Raw genomic sequence first — 26,487 nt, 5'->3', positions numbered from 1 at the left:
ACAATGTGGGTTCAGAAAAGGGAGAAGCACAATAGATGCCATTTTCTCACTACAACAAATTTTGGAGAAAAGAAGAGAATTCAATCTACCAACATTTCTGCTCTTTATTGATTATGAAAGAGCATATGACAATGTAAACTGGGAAAAACTTTGGCAGAGTCTACGTGAAGAAAATATCCCAACCCAACTCCGGAAAGCGATCCAAAGCCTACATAAAAACTCATAAGTCTGTATAAAATATTCTAATGGCCAACTATCAGACCTAATTAACACCAATAAAGGGTGAAACAAGGATGTGGACTATCACCAAATTTATTCAATATCAATAAAATTCTTAAAGAATGGAAACAAACAATTAACAACGGAATACAGTTGAACAACAGGAATAAAATCCAAACTATATTATATGCTGATGATCAAGTTATAATTGCAAAATCCGAAGATGAACTACAGATAGCAGCAAATTAACTTAATAAAATAGGTAAAAAGTACAAGATGAAAATCTCAACCTCAAAAACAAAATCAATGGGATTATGTGGAAAAAAGATACAAAGAGTCAAAATTGTTATTGATGATAAAATAATAGAACAAATATCTGACTTCACCTATTTGGGAAATTTAATATCAAATGAAGGGAAAGACATCCACACTAAACTACAAAAATATAATAAAATGAATGGAATGATTAAACACCACTTGGGAAAACAAATGACAACTGAAACAAAATTATGACTGCACAACATCACTTCAAAACCAGCCCTCTTCTACAGCTGTGAGACTTGGGCCATAAATAAGATATATGCACACAAATTAGAAGCAGAACAAATGAGATTTTTAAGACCATTATTAGGCTTTACAAGACTAGACCATCAAAGAAATTTAGATATCTGTGAGAAATTAAAAGTAGATAACCTAGTAAATGACATAAAATGGTATCAGGAAAAATGGATCAGCCACATAGAAAGAATGAACCCAGACCGGATCCCAAAATTAGCCTTTAACTACAAACCTACAGGCAAGAGGTCGACCAAGACAACGATGGCGAGATCAAGACCGCCTCCAAGAGCTACAACAGAACAGGTCTTAAAAGACCTAAGCCGGACCAAGTTCATGATGATGATGAATTTTTATTTTTTAATCATTATTCTCACTTAAGTTTATATCTCAAGCGTCATGTAGAGGAAAATGCTTCTTGCTGCCTCTGATGTATGCTTTACCCCTTTTTTTGTAAGATTCAGTTTTCAATTATTTCAAACATTATTCAAATATAAGTATATCACGACAGTAGTGGGCTGATTTGCTAACGCTGCGCCTGTGCTGCCATCCATAGTTCATATTTTGCCTATATAATCTGGTTAAGATTACTTTTGTCAGTAGTGTGGCTTTGCATTTGAGTGCTTGTATCTGGCCTATTTTTAATTTTCGCTGCATCAGGACCACCGCTATTCAAGTCCTCTGGGGATTGGATGGTGGACTGATCTTTCGATCAATTTGCCTTTGTGGTGATTTGTCTAGCGATCAAAATTCAGCGATTCCCTGACCATTCAATAATGATCAGGGAATCGCTGAATTTCGATCGCTAGACAAATCGCCACATCGCCAAATCGCCTCTGTTGAGATGGGGCATAATGGTCAGTCTATTTCTGCTTTTGTATTGTTTTATTTTATTGTAGTTGTTCACATCTCTGCTCGTGATATTTCACATCAATTTGGACCTGGTGCCCGTCAGAGGGGGCGCCGTTAAATTTCATTTAATTAGCTATTCAAAATTTAATTGATTATATTTTATTATCGTTGTATTTAGAATTCTAAATTATCTTCGAGAGTTTCTGCTGCAATAATTTTATTCTCTTCCCTCCCTGTTGGTTTGATCGTTAAGTATAATTTCACAATTTTCGCTCTTCTGTCTTGCCATGCTGCTGCCATTTTTATTTATTTTTTATTTTCACTTAAGTTTTTATATATATATATAAACAAGCTCCTCACTGAAGCAGCAGAGGAAGGTGAAAAAAGCAGAATTACTACTAAAGTATAATAGTCAAAGCTTTTCTGAGTAACAATTAACTTAATTTGTGCTAACCTTTTTCTCCTTCACTTCTATATACTTCACTTGTTCCTCCAAATGTATTCCACGAATAATCTAGTGTTAAACTTGGTCCAGTTGCATATAACATTTTTAACAGTCTCCACGTCTGAGCTATATGTGGTCGTTTAATTTCAACTGCCACATTGGCATTATGATCACACAATTCTCCCAATGGTCTTCCAGATAACTGATAATGTTTTGCACTTTCTATGAACCATTCCATAGAGATATTCTATAATTAAAAATCAAATGAGAAATTTAATAAAAGAAGGGAGATATTAGCAAGAAAATATATTTTAATTTTACAAAACATTTTATACCATTGCTATTTCATTTCCCGAAAAAAGAAATAGCAAAAATTTTGAAATTATTTGTAATCAGAAACTTCACAAAATAAAATATGGCCAAATTAACCAGTTTTGTTGAGGCATGATGAAATAAGCAAACATTACAATTAATTGCAAGTAAGAATATGAAAAACTAAGTTAATTGTTTGCACAAATATTAACAAATAAGATGGTAATAAAACGTACAAAAACTAATTCATATTGTGAAGGCAATCACAATATGAATGACACGTAACAAAAACAATGCCATTTCACCTACTTCGGTGATTTACTACAAACTAAAATGATGCTATGCCCTAACTTGTTAAATTAGTGAATTTTACATAGTCTGAGGCTTTCAGCCCTAAAACCTTCTTAGTCTTTTGTCTGTTCATATGTAATAACTCTGTGGATGGATTTTCATGAAATTTTATATTTGGCGCTTTAAGAACAATCTGTTGAGCCTTGCCAAATGTCAATTGAAATTGGACCAATAGAAATCAAGTAAATATTATTATTATCTTTTTCATACATATCATATAAGCTATCCATCTACTGCATATTGTAACTGAAGCACCCAATATTATGTTTATTTCAGTGAAGTGAAAGTAGCTACTTTTATATATTATTAATGAATTAGAAATTAATTTACAACAAGATAATTAGTTATATACAAGGTGTGGCAAAAATTTCTATTAATCACAGAAAAAGAAATAAAAATCTAGCACACCCAAAATGTAACACATTCCATACATTAAAAAACTAGTTTCTTTATTCTTTTATAAAAAAGTTTTTAAAGGAGGCTGTGATCTAAAGTTGATACCCATTATTTAGTTTACAGCCTCTTATGAAACAAAGATAAATATGTTTGTGATTAAACCTAATTACTTTTCATAGATTTTACAATGCAAAGAATTTATTTATTATTTTTTTTTAAATTCAAATACACTTTTGCTTATAATACAATTTTATAAACTGCTATTTTCACTACAAATCATCATTATCAGTAATTTAATCTGGTGACTGGTGTGTTCCTCTGATGAGCCGTCTCCACCACCTCTCTCATGTGCCGTTTGTTTAAGTTCTTCAAAATTTTGAAGCCCTGCTTCATCCAGTAATGTCCCGATGAAGGTATTTTTTGGTCTTTCCCTAGGACATTTCCCCTCCATGGAGTCCAGAAGTAACCCACCATGTCAAATCACATGTCCATTCCATTTGACTCTGGTTGATCTTATTCTATCAAGTATTTTTCTTTGTTATTGGACACATCTTAATACTTCCTCATTTGACATTTTTTCAATCCATTTAATTTTTTCCATCTGGCACCAGCACCACATCTCAAAGGCCTCAAGTCTCTTTTTGTCTCTCTTTATAAGAATCCACATCTCAACCCCATATAGTTCCAATGACCAGATATATGTCATTATTATCTTCTTCCTAATTTCCTGAGACATCACCTTCTGTGTTATCAATGACAGTTTATTCTTGAAAGATTGTTTTGCCATTGCAATTCAGGTTTGAATCTCTGTTTGACACAAAATGTCCTGTGTAAAAACCTGCCCTAGATACCTAAAATGATCAACCTGATCTCTTTTTCTCCATCCCAATTTCAAAAGGAGATTGCCCTTCTACCAATCAATCAATCATCATTGCCTTTGTTTTCTTCACTTTAATCCTCATTCCATACTTTAGATTGATTGATTGATTGATTGATTTGATTTTTATGGCGCAAAAACAGCAGGGTTATAGTGCGCCAGGAAAATGTTAAAATATAAAAAGGTAAGACTGGTAACTTGTAAAAATGTTACGTCGCCTAAAAATACATAAAATCATATAAATAAATAAAATCAGTACAATGATAAAAGCAAATTGTATATTTCATATGAGTGTATACATATTGATCAACTTTAAAAATTTAAAAACTGCTGACACATTGTCGTTGTCATTTAAAATCTGACTGAGTGTATACGGCTCAGTCAGATGGGTAAAAGCAGTAAAACGAGCATTTATAAAACTGGAACAATCACATAAAATGTGTTGGACGGTTAAAATGGTGTCGCATTGCTCACACATAGGAGGGTCATCAGCCCTCAGCAAAAAGGAGTGTGTTAAATGACAGTGTCCTATGCGGAGCCGAGCAAGAACAACTTCCTCCTTGCGATCCCTGCATAAGCTGGACCGCCAAGGATGGATCACAGGCTTAATTCGACACAGCTTGTTCGTAGTAACCAGGCGATGCCACGAATCATGCCACTCAGAATGCAGGTTACTATGGATCACTAGCCTGTAGTCTGTATAGGGGACTAACAGGTCAAGATTATCCATCAGGGCTGCCGATTTGGCTGCATTGTCAGCCAAATCATTTCCTCTAATCCCGATGTGACTGGGGATCCAGCAGAAGCGGATATCGAATCCAGTTGTATAGAGATTGTATATTATCTGCTGAATTCGGGACAGGGTTGGGTGATTAGTGCGTGACACCGCTGATAAAGCCTGCAGTGCACTCAATTGAATCGGCATATATAATACACCGTTGGTATCGATGTTTTCTTATGTGATCTAGAGCTAGCTCTATGGCATGCAGCTCTGCAGTGTAAATGCTGCAGTCAACGGGTATCTGCTCTGATATGGTTTTATCTGGAAAAACAGCAGCAGATCCCACATACGATTCTGACTTCGAGCCGTCTGTGTAAACTGGCAAGAAGTCAGAATGTTCTGCACGGTGTTGTGAATAGAGCTGAAGGTAGACAGAGGCTGGAGTATTAGACTTTGTCGCAAGTTTGAGCGAGAAGTCACATGCTGGTGTTTGTGCATGCCAGGGTGGAAGGGGCTCCTTTGGCGATTGAGCAACCTTGTCTACCGACATGTTAAGCTTATTGAGTAGCTCTTGAATGGCCGATTGGCAGTACGTCGTGTGTTATAAAGATTTTCCCATCGTGGCTCGAAAACGGATGTCCACGTGGGATGGTGTGGTAGGGACTTCAGCTTGAAGGCATACTGCAGAGACAACTGCATTCGCCGAAGCGACAAAGATGGTTCATTTGCTTCGGCATACAGACTTTGGACAGGCGAAGTTCTAAAAGCACCAGTAGCAATACGGATGGCTTGATGATGGACGGGGTCAAGCCAACGAACAGCGCTATTTCTGGCAGATGAATAGACCTGAGACCCATAATCCAATTTTGAGCGTATTAGCACACGGTATAAGCGGAGTAGAGTGCATCGGTCTGCACTCCAAGAGGTAGAAGAAAGAGAGCGGAGAATGTTAAGCCCTCTCGTGCACTTTGTGCGTAGGTGACGAATATGTTGGACAAATGTAAGCTTTTTGTCAAAAATGAGTCCCAGGAATTTCGTCTCTGATAAGACTGGAATGGTGCTTTGTCCAAGTCGTAATTCAGGCTCAGGGTGGAGGTTACGTTTGCAGCAAAAATGGACGCAAACGGTCTTCTCCGGTGAGAACCTGAAACCATTGGCCGTGGCCCAGGAGTTAAGACGGTCAATAGCTTGTTGCAGTTGTCTCTCAATAACCCTCATATTGCATGATTGAGAAAATATACTGAAGTCATCAACGTAGAGTGCACTGTTTATAGTTGGAGGAAGTTGTTCAGAAATAGAGTTTATTTTAATGGCAAAAAGCGTGACACTTAAGACAGATCCTTGTGGTACCCCCTCCTCTTGGCAAAAGGGCCGCGAAAGGGAGGATCCTACACGAACTTGGAAATAACGGCAGGATAAAAAATTTTTAATAAAAACAGGAAGGTGACCTCTTAGACCGAGATTGTAAAGGTCTTTTAAAATACCAAATCTCCAAGTTGTATCGTACGCTTTTTCCATGTCAAAGAAGATGGACACCAAATGTTCTCTTTTTAGGAAAGCATCTCGGATAGATGTTTCCAGTCTAACTAAGTGGTCCAATGTGGACCTATTTCTTCGGAAGCTGCACTGAAAGCGGGAGAGAAGGTCATTTGATTCTAAATACCATAAGAGCCGAGCATTGATCATTCTCTCCAATATTTTGCACAGACAGCTGGTCAGAGCAATAGGACGATAGTTTTTTTGGATATTTAGGATCCTTTCCTGGCTTAGCAAAAGCAAGAATAGTTGCCTTGCGCCAGGTTTCCGGAAAGTGCTCTTCGAGGAAGATTCTGTTGTACAGGAAGAGCAGATGGTCCATGGATTCTGGTGAAAGATGTTTGATCATTTCATAATGGATGTTGTCTCGTCCAACAGCGGTAGCCTTTGTACGGGCGAGTGCTGTTTTCAGCTCATGGATATTAAATGGCCCATTGTATGGGTGGGAGCCCTTCGATGTGAATTTACGGGCCTGTTTTTCAGCGTTGCGCTTTAAGACCAGAAACTCTGGGGAGTAAGATGATGTTGCAGAGATGTTAGAAAATGTTTCCCCAAGAGCATTGGCTATTGCAGTAGAGTCTGCAATAGTACATCCATTATATTCAAGGACCGATGAGGGGTGTGCTGTGTATTTTCCCTTCATTTTCTGGATTTTTTCCCAGACCACCTTAGTGCTGGTCGTCTGGGTAATGGATGATGTGAAACGGATCCACGATTCCTTTTGACTCTGACGGCGGATGTAGCATGCTTTGGCTCGTGCACGTTTAAATGCTAATAGGTTGACCGTGGTAGGATATCGTCGAAATATCCCCCCGGCTTTGTTTTGAGTCTTTTTAGCTGCTGTGCATTCTGGATTCCACCATGGTTTTGGAAAGGGAGGAAACCGCGTGGATGTCTTTGGAATCGCAGTTGCAGCTGCATGGACAATATTTTCTGTTATGTACGTAACTGCATCATTGACAGGCTCCTGACTGACTGCAGAGTTGTCAAACTTTGCCAGGTGTTGAAAGGCACTCCAGTCAGCCTGATCAAACTTCCACCGCGGTAACCTGACAGGAAGACAAGGTCTCCCAGTAATTAATGTGGTTATCACGGGGAAGTGATCACTTCCATACGGGTTCATTTCTACCTCCCAAGTAAGCGAAGGGAGAAGAGAAGGCGAGCTGATAGAAAGATCAATGGCAGAAAACGTACGGGTAGGCATGTGGAAAAAGGTGTTTGTTCCCACATTAAGAAGGCAGCGGTCATTGTCAATGAGCATACGCTCTATGACTATTCCCCTTCTATTAATGCTAGCACTACCCCACAGGATGTTATGTCCATTAAAGTCCCCAAGAAGTAGGAAAGGGGGAGGCAACTGCATTACGAGATCATCAAGGTCTTTCTGGCAGATGTCAGTCCCAGGTGGCAAATAAAGAGAGCATACAGTTATAAGAACCCCATCGTAAGGCAAATTGCTACAGCCTCAATGCTAGTTGTAAGCTGCAAAGGCTGAAATGGGATCTGGTTGCCGATGAGGATTGTGACTCCTCCGTGTGCAGGACCATCCACAATTCTATCCTTACGAATGATGGTAATGTTATGCATAGTGGGGTCGTCATTTGCCTTTAAATAAGTCTCCTGTATGCAAAAGCAAGCTGGTTTGTGCTTTTGCAGGAGTGCCTTGATGTCATCGGTATTTTGCCGGAATCCACGACAGTTCCACTGTAGGAATTTAGCCATTATTTTGGCTTGGTGGGTCCACAGGCGGCTTCCGAGGTGCTGAGGGCTTACCTTTTTCAGTTCTGGCCTTCTCCTTCCTGGAGAAGTATGGACGCTGTCCAGTGTCTATTTCCTCCTCAGCAAAGAGCTCCAAAACTGAGTCTTCTTGTACCTCCTTCTGCTCAACATCCATGTTTTCTTGGATACTAGGTGGTATTTCACCTTTCTTATTCTTTTCTTTTGTATTTGCTTTTGTTATTTGTGGAGCATTAGGAGGTACCGATATAGGAGTGGCAGCTGATTGGTCCTTCTGTGCAGGTTTTTGGGAGCTTAAAAGGTAACGTGCGATGGGAGTAAATGATTCTTTTGGAGGGACGGACATGTCCGTCTGAGTCCCAATCGAACACCTCCCTGCTACCTTCTGGGCGTAGGTAGGTTTTTTGATGTTAAGAGGTTTCACTGCTTTCCTTGCCTCCTGGTACGATGTTTAGCTCTGCCTTCAGCCGTTGAATTTCTTTTTCTTCTTTCCACCTCTGGCATGCTCGTGAGTAGGCCGGGTGTTCGCCTTCACAGTTAATGCAGGTGGGTTTCATGGCTGAACATGCTGTTGTTTCGTGGTCCTTTGCACCACATCGAGTGCATGCAAGGACTCCACGGCAGGCCATTTGAGAATGTCCATATTTCTGACATTTAAAACACCGTAAAGGGTTCGGAACATATGGACGCACTGGACAGTTGATGTAGCCAGCTTTAATCTCATCAGGAGGTTTGGGAGAGTTAAAAGTCAGGATAAAACTCCTGGTTGTAACAATTTTTCCATCCCTTCGCGCAGTGATTCTCTTGACGGCAGTAACTCCCTGTGGTTTTAATTCGGAGCAGATTTCCTCCTCGGTGACGTCGAGAAGGTCCCACTCCGAAATGACACCTCTCGATGAATTTAGTGTTCTGTGTGGTGTCACTGTTATGGGTATACCTCCGATTGATGTTACTCGGCGTAGATGTTCAGACTGCCTGTCATTTTTTGTTTCAATCAAGAGGTCCCCAGAACGGAGCCTCTTAACTGACTTGGGTGTACCTGCTAACCCATCCAACCCTTTTTGTATAAAAAAGGGCGACATTTTACCAATCGGTGTTTCGTTGGTGGAATGCATTATTAAGAACCTTGGGACAGGCCCTGATGGTAGTTCGGTTTGCTGCCTCTTTGTAGCAATAATGCTATCTGCCTCTCCGTCATTATTTTCAGATAGGGACCGGGTTGGGGCCCCTGAAGGAATATGTTTATCAGGATTCATGAAGTTTTATAAATTGTTCAGTGCCCAGGCTCCCCACCCAACACGGAGCCCAAAGGGACGCCCACTACCCAGCATGCAATAAATGCGCTCGGGAGTGGAACGCCAGGGCTACCCAGACACTATACCCGCACCGCCACCAGCCTGAATCCAGTCCCTCGGACCATGAGGGTATGGGCGTGGCATTGACACGGTTGACCCTCGCAGGCGAGCCTACTAGCCGCTTGATCCTAGCCGGGCCTTCCAGGACCACCCGTCTTGTCGAAGCAGGGGCCAAAGTGGTGTATTGAAGCTGGGCCCCTCAACCACCAGGATCCCCCTTTCCAAATTTCCACGGGTCGCAGCGCACGGCAAACACGCCGGATTCCAGGTATAGTTCAATCCAGGTATAGTTCAATGTCTTTCAATATGGACTTTAATAGCTTGCAGCAGAATCTTGGACATGGGAGTAATAAGACATAGTTCTGTAGTCTTGACATACTGTTGGTGTCATCTTTTTTGGGCATAGTGATTATGATTGATGTGCAGAATTCCTCTGGCCACCGTTCTTCCCTAAACATCATCTTTATTAGTTCAAATAGAGATTTCTTCATATTTTTTCACTGTATTTTGAAAGCTCTGTGGTTATGTTGTTGATTCCGGGTGCTCTGTTATTGCTAAGATACTTTAGGGCTGCATTGAATTCTTCTTTAGGTATTTCTTCCTCCATATTATCTTGTTCTTCTAAAGCCATATTCTGTATGTGCTTGAGTTGTCACAGAGCTTTTCCAGCTTCCCTTCTGCTACTCGAGATTCAGTACTATCATTCCCCTTTTTGTCCCTTATTGCTCTCATTTTAATTCAGCTGCACTTTCTCGTTAACTCTAATTTTTCTGTGTGCCAAGTCCATCCATTCCTGTTGTTCAAGCATTTTAATCTCCTGAGCGTTCTCTGCCTACCACTGTTCTCTTGCCTTTCTACATTCTCTATCAATTTCAATCTTCTATAGTTCCTTCGATCATCTTCATTATTTTGGCCTTTCAGTCTTCTCCTCTCATCCATTTTCTGTAGGATAGCATCAGTGATCCAAGGTTTCCTCCTAAATTTTTCACTCTTCCCCAGTGCCTCTGATGCCACTTTACATGTCATCTCCTTGATTAAAGACCAGTTTTGCTCTAAATCTTTCATTGTCTCCTCAGAAGCAATATCATTCATCAGTTCTTGAAATATATTTTTTGTTCTTTCCTCTCTAAGTTTCTCTATATTCCATTGGATGAACGGTTTTCTTTTATTTTTGCACTTCAATTTTAGTTCTTCACAAGTGAGTGGTGTAAATCTCCACCTGCTCCCAGAAAGGACATTGCTTTCTTCTCTTGGTTATGGTATCTCTGCTTTACTAAAATGTAATCTATTTGATACCTTTGTGAGTTGCCAGGATTCTTCCATGTATTCCTTCTCTCTCCAACCACCTCATTCCAATCCCCCATGATTATCACATTGTCTCTTGATCTAGTTTTCCGTACTAATTCTTGAAACTGTTCACATGTCTCCTTAACTAATTCGTCAGCACCATTTGAGGTTGGCATATATACTTGTATTATCACCATGTCTACTGGTTTTGCCACAAATATGGCCATGATGAGTCTATGCCCCAATGATTCCATATGGACCAGTGCTCTCACGAATCTTCTTGTCATAATTATTGCCACTCTCCCATCCACCATTACCTCATATACAAATCATAAAAAAATTTTAAGATTTCCAAATGGAACTTCCTCACTTATCTTTTTTAATATTTCAAATTTGAAAATCAGAAAGGAAAAATGAAGAATAATTTAAATATTAGTACCAACACAAGAATTAAACCAATATTACCTTATCTTCATGATTAGAAAATATTAACATAGAACTGAAAGCTGAGCGGAACTGTTCTGTTAAATTAGGCATTTTCCTGAAAAATACTGGAAGTCGAGATGAATAGTTTCCTCCTTTCATATTTGCTGTGCTTTCGCCAATAATTTTATCACTAGCAGCATAAGAAATATGGCCAAAGTTATTAATGTCCAGTGCCACAGGATTAGCACAGTCTCCAGGCCGTACTGCATCTCTAAATACATGTTGATAAAGAGTACAGTCTTTACTTGTAGAGAGAAGAACATGAGGATCGTTTCTCCATGCAAAGCCTATAAAAATTAAGATAGTGTATTTAAAATGCAGGCACTCTACTTAATCATTGGGGAAGGGAGTGGGAGGAAGTATAACTGAAATACTATGAGTCATGGATGCAATAATAAAAAAACTTTGGATCAAAATGCATGTTATAGCATTTTTGATACTTTTAACCATATGCTGCTGAGGAAGTCAGAGTTCAATGATGGATCCAGAAGAATGTGGCTAAAACACTCCCTCTTGTCTGGAAATTAACTGCGAGAAGTTAATTTATAAATTTTAAAAGAGAAAATAGAAGAAAAGCTTTATTGTTTATTTATTTAATGAGGAAGAAGTAGAAAAATGGAGTTTACTAAGAATATATCATAACAAATTATGGTATTCCATTCATTTTTTAATTTCTAGGAAAATGGTATACTTATATAATGGTTGGTTGGTTAATATGTTGTTTAGTGGCACAAGGGCTGCTAAGGCCATATTGTGCTTGATTCTATTCCATAGTGCAATTACCAGTTAAAATCTATAAAATAATCCTGTCTGCTTTTAAGATTGTTTGTTTATTTGGTTTTTAGGAGCATTAGCAACTAAGGCCATATTGCTCCGGGATATGCGGTGGTCATTCCCTGACCTTTCCGCATCCTCCGTATTTGGTGGTGACGGGCTCGAACTCAGGTCTAATCAAGAAGCTTGTGCTACGCACTGCTGCTCCTCCTTCCCACCTGGCTACGGAGGCACCTGCTCTGCTTTAAGAAATCAAAGAACTCAGCTAGATTTGCATTGTCTCCAATCAGATGGGGGTAATGTCAAAGGTTCTTGCAGATGTGAAAGGGATTTGAAAATTGTGTTTCGATAATTATTATAATGATTGAGATTTATTAGAATATGCCTCACCGTAAGTGTAGTCTGACAAAAGATAGAAATAGGTAGATCTTCCCCCTTGAGTAGATAAATATGGATTAGATATGTATGCCCAATACGCATCCTAGCCAGGATCACCTCCTCTTGCCTATTTGATTGAATACTTGATGGACACAACTTAGGTTCCTTTTTAAATTGAAGCAGTTTATTGCCGCACTGAACCTGTCAGATTTGCAACCATTGCTCTTCACATGCATTTTTTATGACTGATTTGTAGTCTGTATATGGCACTTGGTAGTTAGGAGATCTTGCAGTGATTGGATGTTTAGCGGCTTGATCTGCATATTCATTTCCTCTGATGCCTACATGACCTGGTATCCAACAGAAAGTGACTGATTGGTTTACAGCTTCTAATGCAATAATCTGTGATCTGATTTGCTTCAAGACGGGGTGGATTGGTTTGGATGGATTTTTCAATGGTTTTCATTGCACTCAGAGAATCAGAGTAGATCATGATTTGCTTCCTGGACAGATTAATCACGTGATCCAGAGCTATTTTAATCGCCCACAGTTCAGCAGAATAGATGCTGCATTCCTTTGGAAGGGACAAAGTAGAAAAGATAGAAGAAACTGTCACTGCGCCTACTGTCCTACTTGTTTTTGAGCCATCAGTATATATTTGAAAACACAGAGAATTTTCTGCTACATGTGCAACATGGAGTTTCCTGATGGTAAGGTCTGCTGCTTGCTTCCCCCCCCCCCCCCCCATTGTCGGAATGAAAAATCACAGACCGGTGTATAATCAGACCACGGAGGGTCGTGTGTGCTCATTTCCTGAAAGACATTACCCATGTCTAGATTCCAACACTGTGTTAACTGTAGCAACCTTATCCCAATAGACTTGTTTTCGTTAGGTTTGTTTTGATAAAATGTGGTCCATTGGGGCTCAAATAAGTATGGCAAGATAGGATGAAAGAAAAGACTCCGTATTTTTGCTGCATAGTCAAGGAACAACATTTTCCTCCGAAGATGGAGTGGAGGTTCGTGTGCATCTATATATAGACACTGTACAGGGGATGTTCTGAATGCTCCTAAAGCAGTTCTTAGGGTGTGATGGATAGTGTCTAGCCGAGTTAGTGCACTTTTCCTGGCAGAGTCATAGATTGGAGCTCCATAATCCAAGTGAGATTGGATTAATACCCAATATAGCCGAAGCAGAGTGTATCAGTCAGCACCCCATGTCAATGAAGTACTCTGAGGATATTTAATTTTTTCAAGCAAAAGAATTTTCTCAGGTATGTGATGTGTTATAAGAAGTTTCAGGCTCAGGGTGGATCTTATGTTTTTTTACAGAAATGAATACAGTTGGATTTTTGTGCTGATAAGCGATAGCCATTGTGAGACATCCACGGCTCAATTTTAACTGAGATCTGAAGCTGTCTCTCAATAGAATTCAAAATTTTTTCTTGGCACAAAATCATGAGGTCATCTGCATAGTGATATAATTCTACTGTGCTTGGAATAATATGGATGATATTGTTTATTCTTATTATAAATAGCATAGGACTCAAGATAGATCCCTGAGGGACCCCTCCTCCTGTATATGAATTCTAGAAAGAGCATTTAGATGATTAACCTGAAAGGTTCTGCCCTGGAGAAAGCTCTGAATAAACAAAGGAAGCCTGCCTCGTAGACCAAAGGTGTGAAGATCCCATAGAATACCGAAACCCATGTTGTATCAAAGGCCTTTTCTAAATTGAAACTTACCATAATGAGGTGGTCATTTCTGACAAAAGCATTTCTGGTGTTTGATTCTGCTTTGGTCATCATATCTAATGCAGATCTATTTTGCCAAAAGCTATACTGATTTTTATGTAAGATGTAATGTGACTCAAGAAACCATGTGAGGTGCTTGAGAACCATTTTCTCCAGTGTTTTCCCCAAACAAACTAGTTAAGGAAATTGGATGATAATTTCCTGGATTAGAGAGGTCTTTTCCTGGTTTAGGGATGGCTAATACAATTGAATGTCTCCAAGAGCAAGAATAAACATGTTCCTGAAAAATTCTGTTAAAAAATATTAAAAGAGTTTGTAAAGCAGTATCATTCAAGTGTTTTAGCATAATATAAAATATACCATCAGGGCAAGTTGCACTACTGGGTGCTCTGTTAAGAGCTTCCATTAACTTGGATATTGTAAAAGGCTGATTATATGGAAGAGACAGACCGGTTTTGAAATTTAACTTATACCTTTCTGCTACCACTTTAATTTGTTGGAATGGAGCATCATATGTATTTGCTGCTGAAATTTTTGCGCAGGCTTCAGCAAAAGCGTTTGTATGTCTTTGGGGGAAGACAGTTCCTGTCCATTACAGATCAATATTGGAGAGGAAGACAATGGATATTTGCCATTCAGATGTTGGATTTTCCTCCAGATTAATCCAGTATCAGTGTTTTTGGTGATAGTGGAAGCGAACTGTATCCAGGAATCTTTTTTGGCTTTCCTTCTTATTTGTTGTGCTTCAGCATTTAGTTTCTTGTAATTTATAAGGTTAATAATAGGGATGCTTGCGGAAAATATTCCAAGCTTTGTTGTTTTCTTTTTTTTTGCTCTATTACATTCATCATTCCACCAGTAGTTTTTGCACCTGCATGGATGAGTTGACAACCGAGGAATAGCTTTGTCAGCTGTTGCTAGTATCCATTTAGTAATATGGTCATTACCTTCATCTATTGACTGGTTCAGAATGAAATTTTTATCTAAAACTGTACTTGGGGAGGGAAAGATCGAAGGCAAGAAACGCCCAGGCAAACCAAAAATGGCATGGCTAGATAACATCAACACCTGGCTTCACATGACAACAGCACAAATTCTACACGCAGCGCTAGACAGAGAACAATATCAAAACTAAGTCGCAAACGCCATTCGGCAGCATTAAAGAAGAAGTACTTTGGGAAAATTTTATCCAGTTTGCCTTTGTAAATTTCCATCTTCTGCAAGTATCCGGATAGGTGGAGGTAGTTTGGAATTTACAAGTAATTGGAAGATGATCGCTATTGTGGGGATTATCCAATACTGCCCAGTGTATACTTGAGTGCAGAGTGGGGGAGCAGATAGATAGATTTATGGCTGAAGTATTTCCTGTGGGAAAATGAACATGAGTATTTGCACCGGAGTTCAGCAGAGTTAAATTTTATTTGTCCAGTAATGTTTCTATTAGCTGCCCTCTTTTATCCATACGGAGACTTCTCCATAATGGGTGGTGTCCATTAAATTCACCCATCAAACAAATAGGAGGTGGTATCTGGGCAAGGAGCTCATCAAAGTCTCTGAGTACATACGTTTGGTTCGGGGTTTTTTTTTTTTTTTTTTTTTTTTTTTTTTTTAAGGAGCATTAGCAACTAAGGCCATATTGCTCCGGGAATATGCGGTGGTCATTCCCTGACCTTTCTGCATCCTCCATATTTGGTGGTCATGGGCTCGAACCCCGGTCTAATCAAGAAGCGTGTGCTACGCACTGCTGCTCCTGCCCACCTGGCTATGGATGTGCCGGTTGGTATGGTGGAAGATAAATAGAAACAAGAGATAAAGATATTCCAATTTCTATTCTTGCAGCAACAACTTCTAAATTAGATTTTAAGGGGATTTGTCTAGACGGATTAGTAACTGATACCAAAACCACTATACCTCCATGGGCTGCATTCCTTTCATGCCTGTACAAAGTATATTTCTTTATTAAGGGGATCACTTGTGGAATTGGCACCTCTGTAGCCAGGTGGGCAGAGGCAACACTGCGTAGCACACACTTCTTGATTAGACCAGGGGGGGGGGTTATTGGGTTTTATTGGCGCATTATGATTAGACTGGGGTTCGAGCTTGTGACCACCAAATACGGAGGATGCGGAAAGGTCAGAGAATGACCACCGCATATTCCAGGAGCAATATGGCCTTAGTTGCTAATGCTCCTAAAAACCAAATAACAACAACTTGTGGAGTTAAAAATGTTTCCTGTAAACAAATGCCTGTTGGATTGAAATCTTGGATTAGGTCATAAAGTTCATCTGTATTAGTACATAGTCCTTGACAATTCCACTGTAAAATGCACTTCATTATTTAGTTTTAGTGGTAGGATGATCCAGTTGCTTTTTAGAGGTGGTAGGCTTATTGCGATCTATTTTAATTTTATTTTTTTTAGGAAAGATAGGCCATCCAGTGTCCATATCTTCTTCGGCATAAGTTTCTGATATAGATTCTTGTTGAGTTTTGTCATCTATATCCATTTCTGCAGTATTAATTTGGGTTTTAGTAGAAGATTCAGCTTTTGTCATCCTGGTCTCACTTTGGAACTTGATGCCACTAGTAGAGGGGATGGAAATTGGAATATTACAAGTCTGGTCAACTTCAATGATGTTATTTTGCTTTTCACTTCCTGATAAGTCACTTTATTTTCAACTTTAAATTTCTGTATTTTTTTCCCAAGTTTCCAAAACTCACAATTTTTAGAATATTCAGGATGATCTTCCTTGCAGTTAGGGCAAACTGGAGATGTTGCAGAACAGTCTGAGTGTGATCCTGGGATCCACATTTTGGGCATATTGTGTTTCCTCGACATGTTGTCTGAGAGTGTCCGAACTTCTGACACTTATAACACAATATTGGATTTGGTATATGGCAATTTAGATAACCAGCTTTAACAGTATTTGGTAAGTTTGGAGTATTGAATGTGAATATTACACTACGGGTTGGAATGAGATTGCCATCCCTACGAGTCAAAATTCTCTTAGCGTGTACGACCTGTTACATTCTATTGAATGTAACAGAACAGTTACACTCTTCTGTTACATTCAATAGATCCCACTCAGAAATAACACCTTTGGAACTATTTAGGGTTGTGAAGGAAGATATTTTAACAGGGATACCATCAAATGTTGTCATCTTTAACAACAATTCTGAATGTTTCAACTGTGTAATTTCCACAAGCAAATTCCCTGATTGTAACCTTTTGACCATTTTAGGTGATCCAGCAGCATTTTATAGAAATCTCTGTATGATAAATGGAGAGAGTTTGCTCACTGGTTGCCTAGTTAAGGAATGGATAATCAGGAAAGTTGGATACTCAGGTTGATGATTATCTATTTTTAAGTGCTTATGTTGCGCACTACCTTCATCAGAATTATACCAATCTATGGTATTTGAGCTTGAAGGCTCTAAGGCTGGATAATTTTCTTTATCCATGCCGACTCCTTTTTGCCCTGGGGGATTACCTTTTCCACCAAGGTTACCGGCCCTGCCACGGGGAGGCAGGAGCAGTGCCGCTTGTGGCCAAGCATAGGAATTAGTAAGTTTGTATAAACAATAAAGAAAAAGGTACTTTCCTTTTTCTGGCCCTCTTTCTATACTTTTAAAAAGTAGAGCTAATTAACAGAAAAACTTTTAAACCAAAATAAACAAGGAAAAACTCTGTCACTCTAGAAAAATCGCCCTATAAATCGCACAGAAGATCGCTTGGTACCCCGGGGCACTTATATAATGTTTGTAATGTTTGAACAGTATGTTGCACAGGTTATCTTGATCAAGTTATTGAAACAAACTACCATTTGGTGCTGTGGAAGTGGGTAACTGAATAAATTTAAGGAAGAATTTGCCACATTATTAGACGGGATGGACAGATGAGGTGGGTAATTTCTTTTTTTTTGGCTGATGCTGTATAAGCTTCCTTCCTTGCATCATTTTGCCAGTACTACTACTAATAATAATGATAATAAAATACAGGCACTCTTCTACTTATGTACAACTTGCAGCTGTGTACCAAGCACAACGCTGTCATGTTCGGTTATAAGAATCAATTTTGAACACCTTCATGACATTTTTCTAAAGTAGATTTCTGGAGGTCACCACCATAAAACAAAAACTATTAGCAGTTTCCACTTTATTGGGCTTTTCTGTTAGTGAAATCTATTAAAATTGGGGGGTAAACTCGATCTTATTGCATTTGAGATGATACTGATAGCTGGAGTTCTGTGGAATTTTTCAGTTATTATGGTGAAATGTGCTTCCCCTTCACTGAAATCTTCAATCATATAAAAAACATAAATAAATTTTCAGAATATTCTCTTCATTCCTATTTTTTGAGCTTCGTAAAGTTGTTACTCCGTATCTCACTTGCACGTATCGTGTTAGTTGCAATTTGTGCATGCCGTGTTTTTTGTTATTGATTGCTTATCTTTTTCACTGTTTTAAATTTTAAACCATCCCCCAAAATGTCAGGGAACAGAAACATCAACTAGTTAGAAGGTACATATTACAGCACGTACTAATTACGCTATGCATGTAAGCTTAAAGTTATTTTTATTTTACTAACCTGTGGGAAATATTCTTCCGATTTTAATGCATCATTTAATTTTGTTAATTGGAGGAAGTAAAGTGTAAATTTTTGCTCTATATCTTTATTTTTATAGCCTGTGGATAACATTTCTCCTATTTTCACTTATTAGAATAGCTATTTAATACAATTAAAATTTGCAAACACATTCACAATGACTGGCGCTTACTACATATCATATACAGTATTGAACAGTATTTTATTTTGGAGAGTCCATCGTAAAGTAATTTGATTGCAGATGAAATTAAATTATGTATCATATTTAGATTAAATTAGTTTTGAATAAATACTGTACTCTAAATTATTATTCATTGTATATTTTTTCAGCCTCATTTAATTCAGTTACAAATTGTAAAATTCTGTACATGATGAAGTTTGTTGGGGGTTATAATCTCAGTGCATTATACTGTACATGTATTTTGTATCTAAGACCAAAGTTGGACTTACATACAAAATGGCCTTACATACATGAAAAAATACCGATTAAGTACGTAAGTTGAGGAGTGCCTGTACTTGAAATGAGGCACTTCACCTATGTAAGGATCTACTTTTAACTAATAGAGTTGTCTAACAATCAAACAGTTGGGAATGTTTTCTTCTCTCTTGCTGTTTCATTGTCACAAAACACAACAAAAGAGGTTTATTGTTTTTTGCAGTGTTAACAACAAGATCAGAATTATTGAAGAAGTAAAGGAGAAAACATCCATGAAAATTAAGACTATATCACTAATAAACAGATTCTACACTTTACAGAGGTGAAGTGTTTTCGTTCCAAGTATATACTTATACAGTTGAAATATATATTATATCACATAGTTAATTTAAACCCATATCACACTATGCCTTGTGCATTTAGTCTTTAAATACTTATTTCAAGTAAATACTCATGTTATCACCCTTTATTAAATTTTTTATCTCAGTCTGCAGACAATATGGTTTTAGTGTATATAAATCAATATGCACAGGGGCTAATTTCAGGAAAAAGATTCTAATAATATAAATGTATCATTCACATTAAAAAATTATGGTGGCATTATCCATCATCTCGTATAAGGACATGATTACGGCCAAGTAGTTAAATGCAAGTAAGAGTTATGTGTTCTGTGTGTTTGAATCCAAATGTGATAGGGCAAAATACAGTAATATTTTTTCAGTCTATATCTCAAACTCACATTACTGCAAAGATTTTTACATTGCATAAACCAAAAAATAATGGTTTTTGACTTGTCCAGAATGCAAATTGTTATCATATTTATCATATCACATCATAAAACTGTGAGAATTGAAAGCTAATACTTTTCCCAGCAGAAGACATTCAGGGATTAATGTGAAATATGAATCCATGAGCATGACCTACTAGTTTGTTTCAATATATCTGAAGAATAATTTTAGTGCGAAAACAACAAAAATTCTTTCACACACCATAAAATCAATTTGGAATGATAAAAACTGCATATGTATTAAAATTTCAAAGAAGAGTTTTTTTTTTTTGTTCCTAGTGCACAGAACAGACTATCCATTTACTAAGAGTTCAGCTTAATGATACTTCTTACACGATCCTGCTTTTTTCTTGTCTGCTTGATAAGCAACAGTTTTTTAAACTATCAAGATAAATCGAAGAAATTTCAGCCTGGAGAGATTGTGCAAGGCTCGTGGGGATAGAATTTTGCTCAGCATGGTCTGTGTTTGTTAACAGAAAAGATTCCTTCTACAGGGATGGGATACGCTTAAATAGAATGGGTGCAAGAATATTTGCTGATGCTATCGAGGCACTGTTAGGTGGGTTGGAAAACTGCTAGCTTGGGGGGGGGGATTTGCACACTAAAAGATTCACAGTAGCTGCAGGCAGAGGCAAAAGTGATTTTTGCACTGCTTCTATTAGAATGATCAGCAGCCTAGAAAGCAAGGAGCTGGGGATTTCATGGACTGCTAGGAGTCATCATGGAACAAGTAAATACATGGGCTATGTTAGGATAACTAAGAGTAAGAACAAGTGCATGTATACTTGCAAGTACACCAATGCTTGGAGTATAGTAAATAAATCTGATGAATTTAAAGTGCTGGTCAAGACATCAAAGGTGGATATTGTTGAGATATCAGAGACATGGTTACATACAGATATAAGTAGTGCAGAATTGGTATATGGGGAGTACAATATGTACAGAAAGGATAGACAGGATAGGAAGGGAGGAGGGGTTATGCAGTTAGTTAAGAAACACAAAATATAAGGAAGTGTATCCCGTTTATATACATGGACAGTGCAATATTGAGTCAGTTTGGTGTGACATAAGCACTGGGAAAGAAAAAATAAGAGTAGGAGTGTATTAAATGCCTAGTGACTCTGATGAGTATAATGAACAATTGTACAGAGAAATAGAGAGCCAATAAATCAGAATGTCTTATAATGGGGGATTGTAACTTCCCAGATATTGACTGGAACTTGTGGATTCGTCACTCATACACTAGCAAGACTTTTGGGGATTTACTGGATGATTCTTTTCTACAGCAGCACATTCGAGAGGCAACTAGAGGGAGTAATACTCTTGATCTGATTATCGGCAATGATTATTCATGCATTAAGAATTTCCAGATAAAGGAACCACTAGGTGGTAGTGATCACAGTGTACTGATGTGGGATTTACTTAAAGATGTAACAACCATCAGGGGTAAAGAGAAGGAATTTTGTTTTCCTGTTTTTAAATTCTATACAGTGGGACCAACTGATGATGTTAACAACAGCAAATTCTAAATGGGAAGCATTCAAGGAATTAATCCTGGAAAGAACTAGGCATTTCATATCAACTAAGAAATACGGTTCAAGGTTTAGGCCTAAATGGCTACGGTTCAAGGTTTAGGTCTAAATGGATGTAAGATGAACTAATGAGACTAATGGCAGACAAGAAAAATGCATAGGATGCATATAAATTATCAGGAGACACAGATACCTATGATAGATATAAGATAGTCTGTAATCAAGTCACAAAGGAGGATAGGCAAGCAAAGGCAGATTGCGAGAAAACTCTGGCAAAGAATGAAAAAAGAAAAACAGCTAAGTCTTCTTTACTTATGTAAACTATAGAAGGATGGGAATGAATCAGATTGGTTAACTTGACATCGACAGTTCAGTTGTTGATGAATCTGCTGAGGTAGCTGACAAACTGAATGAGTATTTTGCATCTACATTTGCACATGAGGAAGTCTGTAGGGAAGAGGAGGCCAGAAGCTTATCAAACTCTGGCAGTGAACTAAATGATTTTGTAATAACTTGAGAGCAAAGTGGAGAAGAAATTGTTGAAGTTAAACATAAAAAAGGCACCTGGTGTGGATGGGATCTATCAAGTTATATTGAAGGAGGTAGCAAAAGAAGTAAGCAAACCCTTAGCCATAATTATGAGAACATCCTTGGACTCAGAGGAGGTCCTCACAGACTCCCCAATTCACAAAGTGGGATCAAAGGGTGACAAGAGTAATTACAGACCTGTTAATTTAACCTCTGTTCCAGGGAAAATAATAGTCACTGGTTAAAGAAGCATTGCAGGATCATCTAAACAAGACTGTAGTAATAATTCAGACAGCATGGGTTTGTTAAGGGGAAGTTTTGTCTGACCAATTTTTTTGATTGGATAGTATGATGTGGTAACAAAGGAACTGGATGCGAAAAATAATTCTGATATCATATACTTGGATTTCAGGAAAGTTTTTTATACTGTTGCACATGGAAGGCTACTGTAAAAATTGCAGCAGAATGGCATTAAGGGCAAGTTGTTAGGGTTCAGTGTTGAACCCAATGTTGTTTTGTATATTTATCAATGATATTGATGAAGATACATCAGGCTGAATTTCCAAGTTTGCAGATGATACAAGGGTTGGCAGGGTTGTTAATGACAGTAATGACTGCATGCTACTGCAACACATTTTAGAAAAGCTGAGCAAATGGGCTGAGTAGTGGCAACTGAAGTTTAACATTGACAAATGCAAAGTACTGCATATGGGTAGAAGTAAACCCAGAGAAATCTACCAACTGTGCAGTACTACACTCAGGGTGGTAAAGAATGAAAAAGACCTGGAGGTAATTTTGCAGTCAGATATGAAGTTTTCTGAGCAGTGCAGACAGGTTGCCAGAGCAGGTAATGGGGTTTTGTCAATGATATATTGCTAGTAGGGATAAGGAGGTGATTATTACTTTTTATAAGGCAATGGTCGGGCCACACCTTGAGTACTGCATACAGGCCTGGAAGCCTCAGTTTAGGAAGGATGTAGAGTTGCTAGAACACGTACAGAAAAGGGCAACAAGATTGGTGAGGGGAACGAAGGGATCCTCTTACCAAGAAAGGCTTAAGTTTTGCAAATTGCAGCATCTGGAGACTAGGCACCTGTAAAGTGATCTGATTGGGATGTATAATGCCTTGAATGGGTTGAGCACGGTCAATGCTGATGGCATTCTTCCTCTTGCTCAAATTATATACCTGAGGGTGCATAAATTCAAATTGAAGAAAGACAGTTGTTGAACAGATGTGCAGAAATTTGCCTTTAGCCAGCAGGTAGTTGATTGCTGGAACAAACTTTCTGTCGTGGAAGATAGCTTAAATAAATTCAAGGAACAATTGGACAAACCTTTAGAGCAAATGGATGTGTGAAATGGGATTTTTTTTTTTTTTTAGCTAATGCTGTATAAGCTTGCTTTCTTGCATCATATACTAATGCTAAAACACCTTTACTTAAAAGAACTAAGTTTTAAATGCAGAACACAGTTGAAGGAAAGTATGTGAGAGGCAAAAATCTCTGGGATCCAAAAGAACCATAAACATACTTGATTAATAGTTAAATCCATAAAATAAATGAATACTGTGGGAGGAAAAAAATCAGTTCCTATGAATTTTGTATTATATGTGAATTAGTATTAGCAGTTGTAAATAATGCAAGAAAGCAAGTTTATACAGCATCAGAAAAAAAAAAAAACCATTGCATATTAGTCCATCCCTTCAAATTAATGTGTATATTTTCATTATGATAAATTTTCAACATTGTTACCATCACTTATAGTAAATCTGTACAATAAAAGTTGTATTATTTATAGAAAAATGTGATATACACCAAGCATGATTCTTGATATAAATAAGACTTATTTGTTATTATTTATGCAACATTGGGATATGATGTAAGTCGTTCTGGTCTCAGCTGTATTGGGTATGTTATCTCCAATCAATTATGTATTCATCTGACAAAAAATAAATGGACATTTATTTATTTATTATAGAGCACACTTTCATACATCTGTCAAATATCCAGTTATTTGCAACATCTAATCCATTTTAATACAAATAATGTAGTTTTATGCAATATCTAATCCATTTTAATACAAATAATGTAGTTTTATGCAATATCTAATCCATTTTAATCCACATACAGCAGATCCTGCTAATATGTGTGATGGCAATCATTCCAAAAAAAAAAAAAAAAAAACAACATAGCAGAAATGCATGCTATGGCATGCACAGCTTCATATAACAGTCAAGAGAATAGGTTCCACAAAAGCTATAAATTGTTATAGTTATTTATCATCTTATATATCATCTATAGTTACTTATTTTTATCAATACATATTTGCTATGATTGATAAATAACACATTAAAAAACACAAAAGTTATTAAATAAAAATTTATTGGAATAAAACATATACAGTGTTCTCTCCAGGACCTATCGAATGGGTGCACCGCCCAGTGAATTTAACTGACCGCCTGGCTAAAATTTAAGTGATTATTGGGGTACCGTATGGTACTGATCTCGATCAATATTAATTTGAACATACTATGTGACAGGAGCATATAATGTTAAATTATGCAATTAAATTTTGCTCTGAGTCACTTAATTCACATTTATAAATAACAGAAAATTTTATAACATTGCGAAGTATTACTTTTCCCACCTGACTACTACATAATGCCACCCGGATGACAAAATTTTCTGGGGAGAATACTGATATATGAGTAATATTGTTTCATATCTGATGGCTAATTTTTTCAAATGGAGGAAGGAGGGAGGGAATATTTTTGTATTGGTCCAGTATTTTTAAAAAATGAATGTAGTGTTTTTAAATGAATGAATGATCAGCTGATTAGTTTGCTTTTTTTTCCTTCTAAAATAAATCTGTAACTGCTCATTAGATCACCCAATTTTTTTTTGAACATTCAGATTCTTTTAATGTCAGAAACCATTTTTGCAAAAGCTTTAAACTTTCCAATTGTATTTCAATATTTAAGGCTTTCCATTTTTTTAAATACTTTGTCTTCTTTTTTTCTGTATTCATTTGTTTATAGTACAGGTTCTAAGAATATGTATATATAGGAACTGTATATAAATTTTTACACACAAAATATATAACAAATCCAAATATAGAAGACATGCTCATAGACAACAATAAACTAAATGATGCTAGTGAAAAAAAAAAAAAAAAAAAAACAATATAACATGGCAATGCATGAGTTTTGTATACATAACTTCAAATTGTCATACACCTAATGGTGAACAAGGTGTCAAATAAACATTGGTGTAACTTGAAACATGCATTGTAAGATGACATATTATAGCAGGATGAACTGTAGAAACCTGTCTATACAGAATATCTATAAATGTTCAAATATTATTATTTTATTTAATCTGACCTCATTAGTTTTATGTTATTGTGGTTCTGAAAGTGGTGGTGGTGGCGCTTATCCATCACATAAATTTTTTTAAAAAAATTTAAGAAAAATTTGTAAATGAAATCAAATCTTTCCATGTAACTTGCTCAATCAGTATTCTCTAAATCATGGATGGCAACCTGCAGCCTGCAGTCATTTTCAAAATACAGTCCATTCCGGTTATTTGGGACACATCGAGACTAGTGCATTTTGGCCCGATTAAGCAGCTGCCCAAATTATCCCAAGTTTCACGTAAATAGTTAAAAATACAATGTCCCTCCCCCCTTTTTGTACAATTGGTTCACCGTACAATCAAATCACGTTACGACGAACTCAATATAGTAAAGTACCGTTCACTATACGATGTGCAGTAAGCGCCGGTCATTGTGAGCACGTTTGTGAATTGAATTTTAATTCTATTAAACAGCGATTCAAAATTAGCAAAAATAGGAGGAATATTATTCACAGGCTATAAAAGCAAAGATATATTAAGCAGAAATTTACCTTTATTACCTTACCAATTAAAAAATACGTGAAAATCGGAAGAATATATGTGATAATCGGAATAATTAATACGTACTGTAATATGTACATACGAACTAGTTGACATTTTTGTTTACTGACATTTGTGGGTGGGGGTTAAAATTTAAAACAGTAAAAAGATAAGCAATCAATAACAAAGAACAGGCACACACAAATACGCGCAAGTGAGAACCAAGTAACGGGTTACAAAGCTTTAAAAATACAAATGAAGAGAAGACCTGAAAATTAATTTTTTTATATGATTGAAGATTTCATGGAAGTGTAAACACATTTCACTATAATAACCCACAGAATTCCAGCTGTCAGTATTATCGCAAATTCAGTAAGATTGAGTTTACTGTCGTTTATGGTAGATTTCACTAACAGAAAAACCCAATAAATAGGTGACTGCTAATTGTTTTATGGTTGTGACCTCCAAAATTTTGAACAAACCATGTGGTACCATCGGAGACAATCGTAGGGTAATCTCCAGTGCTGCGGTCTCCTGCCCCGATTAAACAGCATGCTGTCCCAATTAAGCGAAGTAAACCCTGTCTATTTTCTTGCTTGGTTTCTGTTTTTTAAGATTTGCCCCAATTAACCGGTGGCCCAAATAACCGGAATCCACTATATATATAAAAAC

The 26,487-nt window shown here is 37.4% G+C and overlaps 1 protein-coding gene across 2 annotated transcripts in view; it reads right to left on the bottom strand.

The window, feature by feature from the left end:
- Wdr24 (WD repeat domain 24) overlaps nt 1–26,487 on the bottom strand; it is a 223,103-nt gene that overhangs the window by 86,520 nt on the left and 110,096 nt on the right. For both annotated transcript variants that reach the window (XM_090383842.1, XM_090383843.1), the window contains exons 8-9: nt 11,109–11,416; nt 2,081–2,318 (exon numbers count right to left, since the gene is read on the bottom strand). In XM_090383842.1, coding sequence (XP_090239968.1) covers nt 2,081–2,318; nt 11,109–11,416 — 546 coding nt within the window. The remainder of the gene's footprint in view (nt 1–2,080; nt 2,319–11,108; nt 11,417–26,487) is intronic.

Source organism: Mastigoproctus giganteus, chromosome 10 (genome assembly GCF_048544385.1).
Source record: "Mastigoproctus giganteus isolate SK-2022 chromosome 10, ASM4854438v1, whole genome shotgun sequence".
Lineage (NCBI taxonomy): Eukaryota > Metazoa > Arthropoda > Arachnida > Uropygi > Thelyphonidae > Mastigoproctus > Mastigoproctus giganteus.
This window is presented reverse-complemented; position numbering and strand designations above follow the sequence as displayed.